Source organism: Porites lutea, chromosome 10 (assembly GCF_958299795.1).
Source record: "Porites lutea chromosome 10, jaPorLute2.1, whole genome shotgun sequence".
Classification (NCBI taxonomy): domain Eukaryota; kingdom Metazoa; phylum Cnidaria; class Anthozoa; order Scleractinia; family Poritidae; genus Porites; species Porites lutea.
Window position 1 is genome coordinate 29,672,176 of NC_133210.1, and position 11,985 is coordinate 29,684,160.

Sequence of the window (11,985 nt, forward strand, 5' to 3'; positions counted from 1 at the left end):
CCTTTTTTACCATAAGAATCTGCCCTTTACTGAGAAAATTGAATTGAACCGTGAAGAAAATGTACCTGAAAAAATGGAGGATGAAGCTCGAAACGACGATGACAATGAATTCGAAATGTACAAGGTAAGGCTAACTATACAAGAATTTAAGTACAAGAACAGATACGAGACAAAAATCATCCTTGTTAATTTATTAAAAATGTAAACACCAAGGCCTAAGCCTGGAGGATGGAACAAAAAATGTTGCAATGGAGGCATGGAGGCCTCATTGAAAACTAAAAATATAAGCTTAAATTCTATATTGATCTTCAAAACCTTGTGTTACCATAATGCCCGAGATACGGTTACCAGTAAGTACTAAAAGAATGGATACAAATCAAAAGCGTTCAGTGACAAATTTACTTACTTCTTTTAGGGTGTGATAACCGAGGATTCACCGGCACAAGGCAACGTTCCTGACAATGTCGTGTGTAAAAGTATAAATGAAGTTCAGTGCTCTGAAGAAGTTATGTTATTAACTGACGAGCTGTGGCAGTATGCAAAGGATAGCTACCGAAATAACACCATTACCGTCATAACAAAACAGTCAGCCAGAGAACTTCATGATGATTTGCCACAGTCTTGTTTAGAATTTCATTTGCAGTCAATTCAGTCATCATTCATTTCATGGGAACGTTCAGATGCCCGAGTGAGCAAAGAAATATTTAAGTGCAAAGTCTTGACAGCTTCCGCTAGCCAATGTTTTTCCGCAACCAAAGTTGAACGCGATGAAAGCAAGAGAATGTTAATACACTTCACGGATGTCATTGGATTAGAAGTTCGCGAGAATTCGATAGTGATGGATGTTAAGTCGAGGCCGAAGTTTGAAAAGAAGGTTCACACCAAGGACAGGGAGAACGGAAGGACAGGAGGTGGGAAATGGACGGAGGAAAATATGCACGTAGAAGAAGGAGGCTCGCCAAATAGAATAGAACTAGTCATGGTCGGTAGAAGAGAACCTGTAACAGCCAAGCTGCAAGAAGTACTCTCAAAAGTTCCGTCTCTAAAGAAGGCAATAAATCGCGGACTCGCCACAGTTTACGATAATAACGTGTTGTACGACCAACAAATTCTTGAGGACCGATATCCTGTTCTCCAGGATCCAACGTTAGTTAGGGCAGGACAGCTGGCTTGTTTGCGTCTATTGACTGCACTCCCTTTGTCAAACAAAGCCGAGTTTGTTACTAAAATGTATGCAGGAATAGAAAGTAAATTTAACCAGCTCTTGCGTGAGAGAGTACAGAAGTCGATCAATTAAAACTCTCACTCGTCTGTCGTAAGATTGATTACCGTAAGATCCAATCCTTCTCTAGCTGCTCGTTTTAACAAGTCAACAGTTATTAAAAGACTCAGTTGTCAATCTTAACTCCGCTCTCTGCCAAATCTTTCTCTGGAAAAGCCTTCGAATGCAAACAACGGTACCATTTTCCATCACGCGACAACGCTGCAGGTTCATACGAACAAGCTCTAGGCGCGCAAAGAATTGTGTGCGGCTTTAAAATAAAATTATACTCAAAGCTGATTGGCTAATGATTGACTCCCAGATCACCTGGAAGGGTCACGCGATATCTTACGTCAATATTCAGCATAGTATTGGTACAGTAGAACTGGGGAAATTTGTACGTTATCATGGTTATATCGAGAGTTCGTTGTATCGAACAACTCGATTTAACGAATTTTCAAAAAAACAACCAAAAAGCTCATTATTTCCGGGTATAGTTAATAATTAATTTACAAAATCCAGTATTCCCGGAGGCACTAGAAACTCAAGAACAGGCAAACAAAACTGTTCCCCCCCCCCCCCCTCCACTGTACGCACAAATTTTATCCTTTTTGATCTGTTTGGCATTCATCTTTTATCACATGTTGACATTTATTGCGCTTCTGGATTGTGTTCGTCTGTATAACGAGGATTTCGTTAAATCGAGGTTCTGTCCCGGGGGAGTGGGGGGTCTTCCTTGTTAGAGGCTAGTGGGGATGTGTCGCTGGATGGGGTCGGTCGCATTTTCACAACTGGTTTGACTATAATGGAGTTGCATTTTCAACAGAGTTACTTGAATGGTGTCGCCCGTTTACATTTGCCCAAAAGTGACTAAGATGGGCTCTAAAATTGGCCACAGAATAGACTATAAAGAATAGAATAGAATAGACTGTAAATACTGACCCCATTGAAATCAGTAATATACTCAACACACATTTCTCCAAAACAGGACCTTCCTTAGCCTCTCAAATTAAAGATACATCTAGTAATTTTACTGATTATGTTACCCCCGCAGAACACATTTTTAATTTGGCAAAAGTATCATGCCAGGAGGTCTTCAATTTAATTCAGAAAATACCGAGTAATAAAGCCAGTGGTCTTGATAACATCTCAGCACGTCTCCTGAAAGAAGCGTCTCCCATAGTTACTCGCAGTCTAACTTTTATAATAAATCAGTCAATTACCACTGGAATATTTCCAAATGCTTGGAAACGAGCTAGAGTTTCGCCAATATTTAAAGAAGACCTCAGGACTGATCCTAACAACTACAGACCTATCTCAGTTCTGCCTGTAGTAAGTAAATTAATTGAAAGAGTTGTTTTTAATCAATTATATGAATATTTAAATAATAATAACTTGTTAACTGAATCACAATCTGGCTTCAGACCTATGTTTTCCACTGAAACAGCTTTACTTGAGGCTACGAATGAATGGCTATGGAATATTGACGACAGTCTCTTAAATGGTGTGATATTCCTGGACTTGAAAAAAGCTTTTGATACCATGGATCATGCTATCCTTCTGGGAAAGCTTAAACTCTATGGGGTCAGTTCTCAATCCCTTAACTGGTTCCAGCCCTATCTATCTGACCGAAAGCAACAAACGTTCATTGATGGAGTTCAATCTGATTTCTGTAATATAACATGTGGTATTCCACAGGGGTCTATTTTAGGTCCTCTCTTATTCACTATTTATATTAATGATCTCCCTTCATGTAATTTGTTTTCAAAACCCAGAATGTATGCAGATGATACTACCCTTACCACATCTGCAGAAGACCCATGTGTCCTTGAACATAAAATGAATTATGATATGAATTTAATCCAGTCATGGCTGTCAGCAAACAAATTAACTCTAAATGTTAAGAAGACTAAATACATGCTTATAGGGAGCCAATTTAAGTTATCCCAAATAAATAGTGACTTCACAGTCAAAGTCAATAATACACCCTTAGAAAGAGTAATTAAACATAAATCCCTTGGAGTTCAAATTGATGAATCTTTGAACTGGCGCCCACACATTCATACCATCTCAAAGAAAATATCCGCTGGTATTGCTATCTTAAGGCGTGTAAGTCATTTTATACCATTTGATACTAGAGTGAACATGTACAATGCACTGGTGATGCCATATTTTAATTACTGTGGTGCCGTTTGGGGTAATATCAATAAGGGACTAGCAGACAAACTTCAAAAGCTGCAGAATAGGGCTGCTAGAATTCTCACCTTTTCTAACTATGACGTTCGCTCAAGTGTTTTGTTGGATGAGCTTGGCTGGGAAAGGCTAGAATATGCAAGACTTAAACAGTTGGCTGTGACAATGTATAAAATCCATAATAATCTTTTCCCATCGTATCTGAGGCGGATCTTTACCAACACCTCAAATGTACATTCACACAATCTTAGAAATTCTGAGTTAAATTATTATGTCCCCAGACCCAAAACTGAGTCTGCAAAAAGGAGCCTACACTACAGAGGATCTGTTCTGTGGAACAAGATTCCCTCAGAGATTAGAAAACTGCCTAGTTTAAATGTTTTTAAAACTTCAATTCATGGGAAAGATTTTTCTAATACACCATGACCCATTGTAACTCTTATTAGTCATAATGTAAGTTTTTGTATTTTTAACATTATAGTCAATAGTTCCTTAGTCTTTTAGTCTTAGTATTTTAGTTTAGTTTTAAACACGATTCCTAGGAAAACCATGTAAGATGATACGATTTCGTGTATAAATAAAGATTGATGATGATGATGATGATATAACGGGTAGCAAAAATTAACCCAAGTACCACCCCTGCCTCCTCCCGGGGGTTCTGTTCCATACATTTCACATTTTTACGTTCTCGGAAAAAACAGGAACATTTACCCTCTCCTCTACCTTCTTGAGTATCCTGTGGGGGTGCTAGTGTTCTAGTTTCACAAACACCCATAAACATAGTCGTATTACACATATTTTAATGGCTTAGTCATGTACAACAAATCAGCTATTGTTTTGGCAGCTAAAATTGTAGGTCAACTAGTTTCAGCTTGCTTTGAATAGGTCTGATAAAAATACGCTCGGAGCAATAGAAGCGTTAACTATCCCATGCATTCTTTGGATAAAGCATGTCGGCATGTACGCATGACTTTATGTTTTCAACTACGAATTTAAGTAAGGTGGAGGGGGGGAGACTCTATTATGAAAGTGACTTGTTTCCTCGGCGGAAAATTTCCTAAAGCAAAAATTGTAAAGAACCAGAATCTCGTTTAGTGGGTCTACTCCAACTCCTTTTTCAGCACAACAGATTTTTCTAGTACTTGACACGCCGAAATTGCCAAGGATCGACTAAAGCATTCATCTGGTATCTATTGGAAACTTGGCTTGCGCTACACTTTGCCTTATTATGCTAACATATCATGGGCTTTTCCAAATGTGCTTCTGATGTTGTTTTTTTAGGAAGATTCGTCAAAGGCCGGCGAAAGGTGATGGAAACCAGTTCTAATCTTGGGAAACGTTTGCTACCCCTGCCCTCCCCTCCCCCACCGCTTTTTCATAACTTCCTGGATCCCCTCCTAGCATTTTCGCTTCCAATCCTTTGTTTTTTTATTTATCTCGTCATGTAGTTTTGGTCAGTAGATCGATTTGGATCAAATATGTCACATATACATCAGCAAGGTTTTACTCCGATTATAAAAAGACCAAGTAACTCCACGTGGAAGCAAAGCATTCTTATCCTGTGTGGGAACGCTATGTCATTGTTAGTTCATCTGGACGGGTAAAGGGCATTTCCAGTTGAGAGAGGTATTTTAGAAAAGCTGGGTTTTAGAGAACCTTAAATACAGCCAATTCGCTTTAATTTATGGCCCCTTCAAGGAAATGATGCTATTAGCTGTGGAAACAGTGAGAAACAAGCAGTAAAAAACAAAACAAAATTGTAGTTGTTTTTTCTTTGTCCATAACGTTTACTTGGTACAAAAAATAAAATAATATAGACAATAACAAATCTTTTCAAAAAAGAGAGTATTCTTATAAAGATTGTCATGAATTTATGTACATTGTAGTATTGTTGATTCATCCACGCAAAGGATTGAACGTGTTTGCTGCCACATCGCAAAGCAGAATTACACATTTTTTCGTGTCAAAAAATTTAAATATTATTTACAGTAAAAATAAACAAAATGCATCGCAAATCTATTGCAATACTGTATAAATTGGAAAATTTACACAATTGCCATCAGAAATTTATATATATCATAGTAGTGCCGATTTTGAACTTGTGCCAGATGCGTTGCAAAGACTGTCCGTATTTTGTGTGTGTTCACTTATCACTGGACTTCTACTCTGCACGCTGGGAAGTGAAGAACTTTGCATTCCATGCGGGGAAACATATCCCCGGATTCCTGGCAGCGGGTGCGTGACTGTGGTTATGCCAGAACCACTGGATTCCGTTACGCCTGGAATTGTACTCTGCGTTTGTAATCCATGTATAGACTGTCCCATCATTCCTTGCGAGGAAAGATATTCCGGTGTACGTAGCAGGGGAGGAACTGTAGAACTGGTTGATCCACTGAAACAGTGCGGGTCACCTGCAATTGTACTCTGGGTCTGCAATCCATACAGTGAAGGTTCCGGCATTTCTTGAAGAAGGGGGTCTTCAATGGAGGGTGCCAGGCTGTGGTTGAAATTATGTGCCGTACTAACTGGAGCACTCACTAACACAGGACCGGATGAAGAGAAATAAAAGTACATATTAATAAAGATCCCCCACGAATAACATGATGTGACAGGGAAAGCTACTGATTTTAGACCTGTGGCCTTCAAGTTAACTTCGCCTTTGATGACTTTTGGAAGTTATTGTGCAAACTTTAGAAGAGATTAAAGCAATGTCCACTTTGGAAATTATAAAAGATAAACTGAAACAGAAAGGTGCCTTGCAAGGGACCTCCAGTTGTTCAACAGGAAAAAATAGAACTAACCGGCGGATAAATCAAAAGCTATTAGAAAAAAGCGTTTCCTACTCCCTGCCCACTGAGTACTGATTTATCTGATGGATAGTGCTTATCTTTTTACTGAAAAAGCGGTACCTGTTTGTTTCTGTTTTCTATATTAGGCCTGTTTCAAACGTCGTGCTACTGCCGTGCTAAGTTGGCTCGACTGTAGCTCGACTGCAGCCGCGACACTAGCACGACTTGATTTCAAACGTCGAATTTAATTCAGTCGAATAGAACGGCTGTTGCCGAAAACAAAATACAATAATAAAGAAACGGTTCAGCAAACTTTTAAATGTATTCTAATACACTTGTAATTTATGACTTGAGTTCGGCACGGCGGTAGCACGACGTTTGAAACCAAACGTCGCGCTACTGCCGTGCTTAAGTCGAATTTAATTCGATCAATAAATTGAGTTCGGCACGGCAATAGCCCGACGTTTAAAACGGGCCTTAGTCACGATTAGACCATAACTGAAAGAGGTATTATGGGAAGTTTCCTGTATTCTCACATTGCTGCTTAACTCAGTCACAGTGTTACAAACCAATCAAATTATGTTGTTTTAGTCGTACTACGGGTAAAAAAGGTAACTGAAAACCTTACCAGCAGGATCGAGAGGGACTAGAACTGATCCAACGGCTCCAGGATCCTGCAACAGCACGTCCTGAGTACTGGGGCGAGTGTTCCACTGCAACTCATCCAGAATCTGTGCATATGAAGGAGGAGGAGAACAAATCAGTGAGGAAGAGCTGATAATATAATCGAGTAACAAGAACGTGTTTACTAACTTGTGAAAAGAGGACAATAGAATATCAGTGCAAGAAGCAAATTAAACCTGTGATCTACTAGCAATTTATCATTTGACTTCACGGCAGTGTAAAGAACACTCAGCAGAGTGGATGATTTGTGGAATGGCCAGCTGACTTGTTTGATATACTTTACTGATCGCAACAACGTTTCTGTCTACAGTCAACCCTCCATAAGACAACCACCATCGGGATTGGCTCTAACTGTCTGTCTTAGCACGAGTTTAGTTATGACTAAAAAGCGGCAAAAGGGGGATCAACGATAGAGAAGTGTTGGTCTTCCTGTGCTGTCCCAAAAGTGATCAACATCAATTTTCTCTTAACAATATCAGTACATAATCAAGGGAAAAGGTTATGAGAATTATTAAAATGATCACCCTAGTAAAAATGCTTTGATCTTTTATCAGATTTTCCCAACTGATTCTTTAAGGAAATGTATGAAGATAAGTATGGAGAATTTGTATGTGGATACTGGGGCTTAAAGGGTCTAAGAGAGACTGTACTGCACTGTATGGGATTCTTTTATTAAAGTAAAACATACCGATCAATCCCACCTCTCTGGACCCACTTCCTAGTGCCATTTATTATAATAATCCTGTTTGCCTATTGATAATCTCACATAACCTGTTCTTGACTAATCACAAGTAAAATAAGTCCTTAAACGTTTATTACTACGAGTGTATTAGGACACCACGTCGAGTTCTCACACTTTTACTGCTCATGGACGCTGAATAACTCTCCTATTGTAAACATGCTTGTTATTAAAAGCGCATTTAATCAATGAAATCTCTTTTATTGAATATGAATCTTAAACAATGTTTAATAACAATTTTGTGAATCCGGCCTCTTTACCTCATCAACAGACAAACTTCCAAAACTGGGCTCAGATGACAGGCCAGGATCACCGACGAGATACGAATCGCTACCCAAGGATCTTCCAGGTGTAAAGATGGAGGACGGGGTACTGTGGTGATGGGTTTGGATAACAGGGGAAGAGTAATGCTGTGGATACTGAATATGAACGGGGTTTGCAGTGAAAGGTTCAACAGGTGCCTGACCATGGACCGATCCATGTGCTGTAGTAATAGACGCTCCTGTCAACATCGGATCAGCTGTAGTGAAAAAAGAAGAGAATTGAGATTCCCACAAGTAATATGATGGTAAAAAGCGATTGTTATTAAAACAGCTTAACTTACTGCGCGATTTAAGAGGCGGTGAACCCAATGTTTTTTAACTGGCTTATTTTAAATACATACGTAGTTTTCTTACCCTACTGACACAAAACAATGTTTAGATATCAGGTGGGAGGAGGGCACATTGCAATTAAAAGAAGAAAAAAAGACTAAGAAGGCGGTTTCGTTAAACGCCTTCTACAATTTTTCATAACCGGCGCATTGTATTTAGGCACATTTCTCCTGATCTCTTAACGTTATTCAGTTTGATATGATTTATTTGTTTTTGCCACATTAAAGTTTGTAGAATTGAGAAAAAATATACAGAAAAGATGGTGACGGGGAAGCCCCAACTGGAAATTAAACCAGCATCCACTGAATTCCACATGGAAAATGTCTACTTGGGATATTACAGAAGGCAGACTATGAGACAGTTGTCTTACGAAGAGTCTTTTCTCGATCTTCAACAGACCTTCAGCGCCCAGTATTTTGACAGTTGGATAGTGCTATCCACTAGATAAATCAGATCAAATAACCAGCCAATGGATAACGCCACTGGTTTCCCTGACACTTAGCCACTGGACAGTGGGTGCCTCAGTTGAAAACCGTTTATAACTATTGAAAAAGTGGGACCTGATCATCAAATGAAAAACGAAAGCACTACGCGGAATTTTTTCGTATTCTCACGTCGCTGATTAATTCAGTCCCTGCGTTACAAGCCAATGAAATTATTTTATTTTAGTTGTACTACGGATGAGAAAAGGTAAGTAAAAACCTTACCAGCGGGATCGAGAGGTACTGGTACTGGTCCAACGGCTCCACTGAGGTCGTGTAACGGCGCGTCCTGAGTACTGGGCTGAGTGTCCCACTGGAACTCCGCCAGAATCTGTGCATGTTAAAAAAGAGAACGAAAAATTTCCTCAAAAAGTTTGTCCCGAGAAAATGACTTGTTTACAAAGAAATCCTTAATAAGACATCTTCGGCTTTTACGTTTTCTCATCAGCTCTCAGTTTTGTCAGTTTCCCATTATAAAATGCAAATACTATCTTGCTTTTTAGTATAGGGTATCCCTTAAATAAGACGGGTCCTAAACACTGTTTTAAAAACGAATGTCCAAGAAAAGCTTTGAGAATCTGCCTTCATTACTCCTTTCAATACCTCACCAACGAACACTTCCACCTCGGACTCGGAATAAAAGTTGTTGTTGTTGTTGTAGGGAACAACAGAGAAAAAGTATTTGATGTTGAGCTCTCGCAGCCAAACATAGCTGTGCCCTATAAACTTTCCTTTCAAAGAAATGACTGATTTCCTATAGTGCCCGAGTACCGGCACAAAATGGCACTGTGTTCACACCTTCAGTACCCGCTATGTAACCGTGTACATTGTCAGTCCCTTTCGCCTTGTCAGACGAAACTTTGAAACTGGAGCATAGCAGGGAGTGCAAAGAAGTGGATTGCCCCAGAACTAAACAAAAACACTGTACACACACGGACCCGGTGCCCAAATTCCGGCGTGGGTACTTGAAAAAGGGTGTGTTCACATCAGTGCCCAGCAAATGCCGTACTCTGGCACCGTGCCTGGGGGCTGCTCAAGACTGCCTCGGTAAGATGAATCTAAATACTGTGTAATAACAATATCCAAGCCAGGCATTGTGAATCCCCCCTTATTACCTCATCAAGGGACAAACACTTGAGTTTCGGCTCGTCCTGTGTAACTGCAGACAGACCAGAACCACTGGTAAAATACAGATCACTTCCCAAGGATCCTCCACGCGTAAGGATGGTGGACGGGTTGCCGTAATGATGGGTGCGCATATCAGGGGACGATTAATGGTATGGATACTGAATGTGATGAAAGGGGTTTTCAAAGAAGGGTGCAGCAGGTTCTGCGGCTGGAACTATGCGCTGGAGGAGTAGGAGCTATCGCTAAAACCAAACCGGCTGTAGAGAGAAAAGGGTAGCAATTAGAATCCGACAAGTAATAAGTACAGAAATAACAACGGACTTCAGACTTATGGTCATCAAGTACCCTAATTTTGAATACACCTTCGTCTTAACAAGTCAGTGAAAGAAATCACGTTCTTATGTGTTCATTCAAATGAAACCTCTTAAGCAGTACATTCACATGGTACTATTTTTTTTCTTCACTTTACAAAACAAAATTCGCACATTTTGTTGAATTTGGACGTTGGCCACTTTTAATTAACTGAAGTGACGTTTGACTGCAACGGACTCGAGTAAAAGGTTGAATTGGTGCTCAGATCGTTTTAAAAAACCAATCAAAAGCAAGAAGTTGAAACCTTACCAGCAGGATCGGGAGGCACTGGGAATCCGGGTCCTGTGGTTTCAGGGTCATGAGTAGGGAATGGTGAGCCGTGAACACTGGGGCGAGTCTCCGCCAGAGTCTGTGAAGTGACAGACGAGAACAAGAGGTGATCAGCGAAATGATCAATCGAAGATAAACTGTTTATTTAGTCAGTGAATACTAGATCACAAAGAGGGAGAATCTCAGTCCCCGAACCAGGTCAAAGTAAATGTTATGCCACACAGACTGGTAACATCATTTGTGATCAAATGATCAGCGCTGACGTCTTTAGTGAATGTCATTTTTCAGGCAAGCCTCATGCTACAACTGTAGTCGTGTTTGATTAAAATGCATAAAAAAGCCTCTTCCCACAGAAATAAAGTTTAAAGTTTTCACCAAGATCTCCATTATTGATCCTCTCAAAGAGGAACTATCAGTAAAAACGTTTTAAAAAAGTGCGTTTGGAATGTTTCGTTTATCCATCTTCATTACCTCATTGAGGGACTAGAAAAATACCATAATATCGACCCACACAAAATCTGATGACCCACCTGCTCTCAAAAAAACTCAGCTGCGCATTGTGTTGTAAACTTAACTCCTGACCGTTTGTAAAATATAAATTTAAAGACAGAAAGCACAAAACACAATCAATGAAAGTAACAAATTGTGCCTGAAGTCGCTAACTGACCTCCTCTTCCTCATCGTCAGATTCAGCTGATGAATCATCCTGCCAAGAAACAAAGGACGACATTACAACACCTCTCCTTACAAAAAATATTTTGAAGATTAAACAAGTCATTGAAAAACAAAGGAAATTCTTCAATGAGAAGATGCGAGTGGGGTTCTGAGGTTAGGATGTAAAGGTTTTGACGCCTTATTGCTTTATTAATTTTATTGCCTTTAATATCCTTCGTTAATTACCTGATTATGATTCAAAAGTTTCTTTTCTTCTTCGCGAAGACTTAACAAAAGACTGACGAACCGCTACACTGACGAGCAAAACGTACGACCATGCCGGTTAACTAGAAAGCTAAATCACAAGTCCAATGATCAAGGAAGGCCGGGTTTTCCTTGAAAATGTCCAATGAACAGAAAAACAGATTTGCCCGTGCAATCAATGAAGTTTTTAGTATGACTTTTCTTAAAGTAAATCACATACAAAACATTATAATGAATAATTAAAAATTACTCAAAGACAAGGCAAAACTATGAAAAAATTTAAACAAAATGAGGGGTTTTTAATCTCATAAAACACGCCGGAACAGTTATTGGGACTGAAGACCCGCGACGCTGACGAGCAAAACGAAAGTGCGGGTTACTTTGAATGTAATTCATATGTCCAATGCTCAAGGAACAGAAAACCAGACCTTCACTTGCCATCACTGAAAGTTGAAGAATAACCTTTGTTAAGTAAATCTTATACAAAACATTGATT

At 39.5% G+C, this 11,985-nt stretch overlaps 2 protein-coding genes across 2 annotated transcripts in view; both read right to left on the reverse strand.

Annotated features, from left to right (window-relative positions):
• Positions 1 to 5,211: 5,211 nt before the first annotated feature.
• LOC140951121 (uncharacterized) lies at positions 5,212 to 9,384 on the reverse strand. The gene is made up of 4 exons (XM_073400343.1): positions 9,027 to 9,384; positions 7,927 to 8,186; positions 6,872 to 6,974; positions 5,212 to 5,991 (listed from the first exon to the last, which is right to left on the reverse strand). The coding sequence occupies exons 2-4, from the start codon at positions 8,176 to 8,178 to the stop codon at positions 5,531 to 5,533; spliced, it is 816 nt and encodes a 271-aa protein (XP_073256444.1). The 5' UTR covers positions 8,179 to 8,186; positions 9,027 to 9,384; the 3' UTR covers positions 5,212 to 5,530.
• Positions 9,385 to 9,990: 606 nt separating this feature from the next.
• The window catches only part of LOC140951114 (uncharacterized), a 61,937-nt gene continuing 59,942 nt past the window's right edge, over positions 9,991 to 11,985 (reverse strand). The window contains exons 10-12 of the mRNA XM_073400332.1: positions 11,239 to 11,277; positions 10,551 to 10,650; positions 9,991 to 10,186 (exon numbers count right to left, since the gene is read on the reverse strand). Of these exons, the coding sequence (XP_073256433.1) occupies positions 10,110 to 10,186; positions 10,551 to 10,650; positions 11,239 to 11,277 (216 nt within the window). The 3' untranslated portion in view covers positions 9,991 to 10,109. The remainder of the gene's footprint in view (positions 10,187 to 10,550; positions 10,651 to 11,238; positions 11,278 to 11,985) is intronic.

Coding starts and splice junctions, on each gene's coding strand:
- LOC140951121 (XM_073400343.1), bottom strand. CDS start 8,178: ATGTTGACAGGAGCGTCTATTACTACAGCACATGGATCGGTCCATGGT. Junction 6,975..7,926: donor GAAGTTTGTCTGTTGATGAG/GTAAAGAGGCCG, acceptor TCATATGCACAG/ATTCTGGATGAGTTGCAGTG. Junction 5,992..6,871: donor AGTCCCTCTCGATCCTGCTG/GTAAGGTTTTCA, acceptor GTCCTGTGTTAG/TGAGTGCTCCAGTTAGTACG.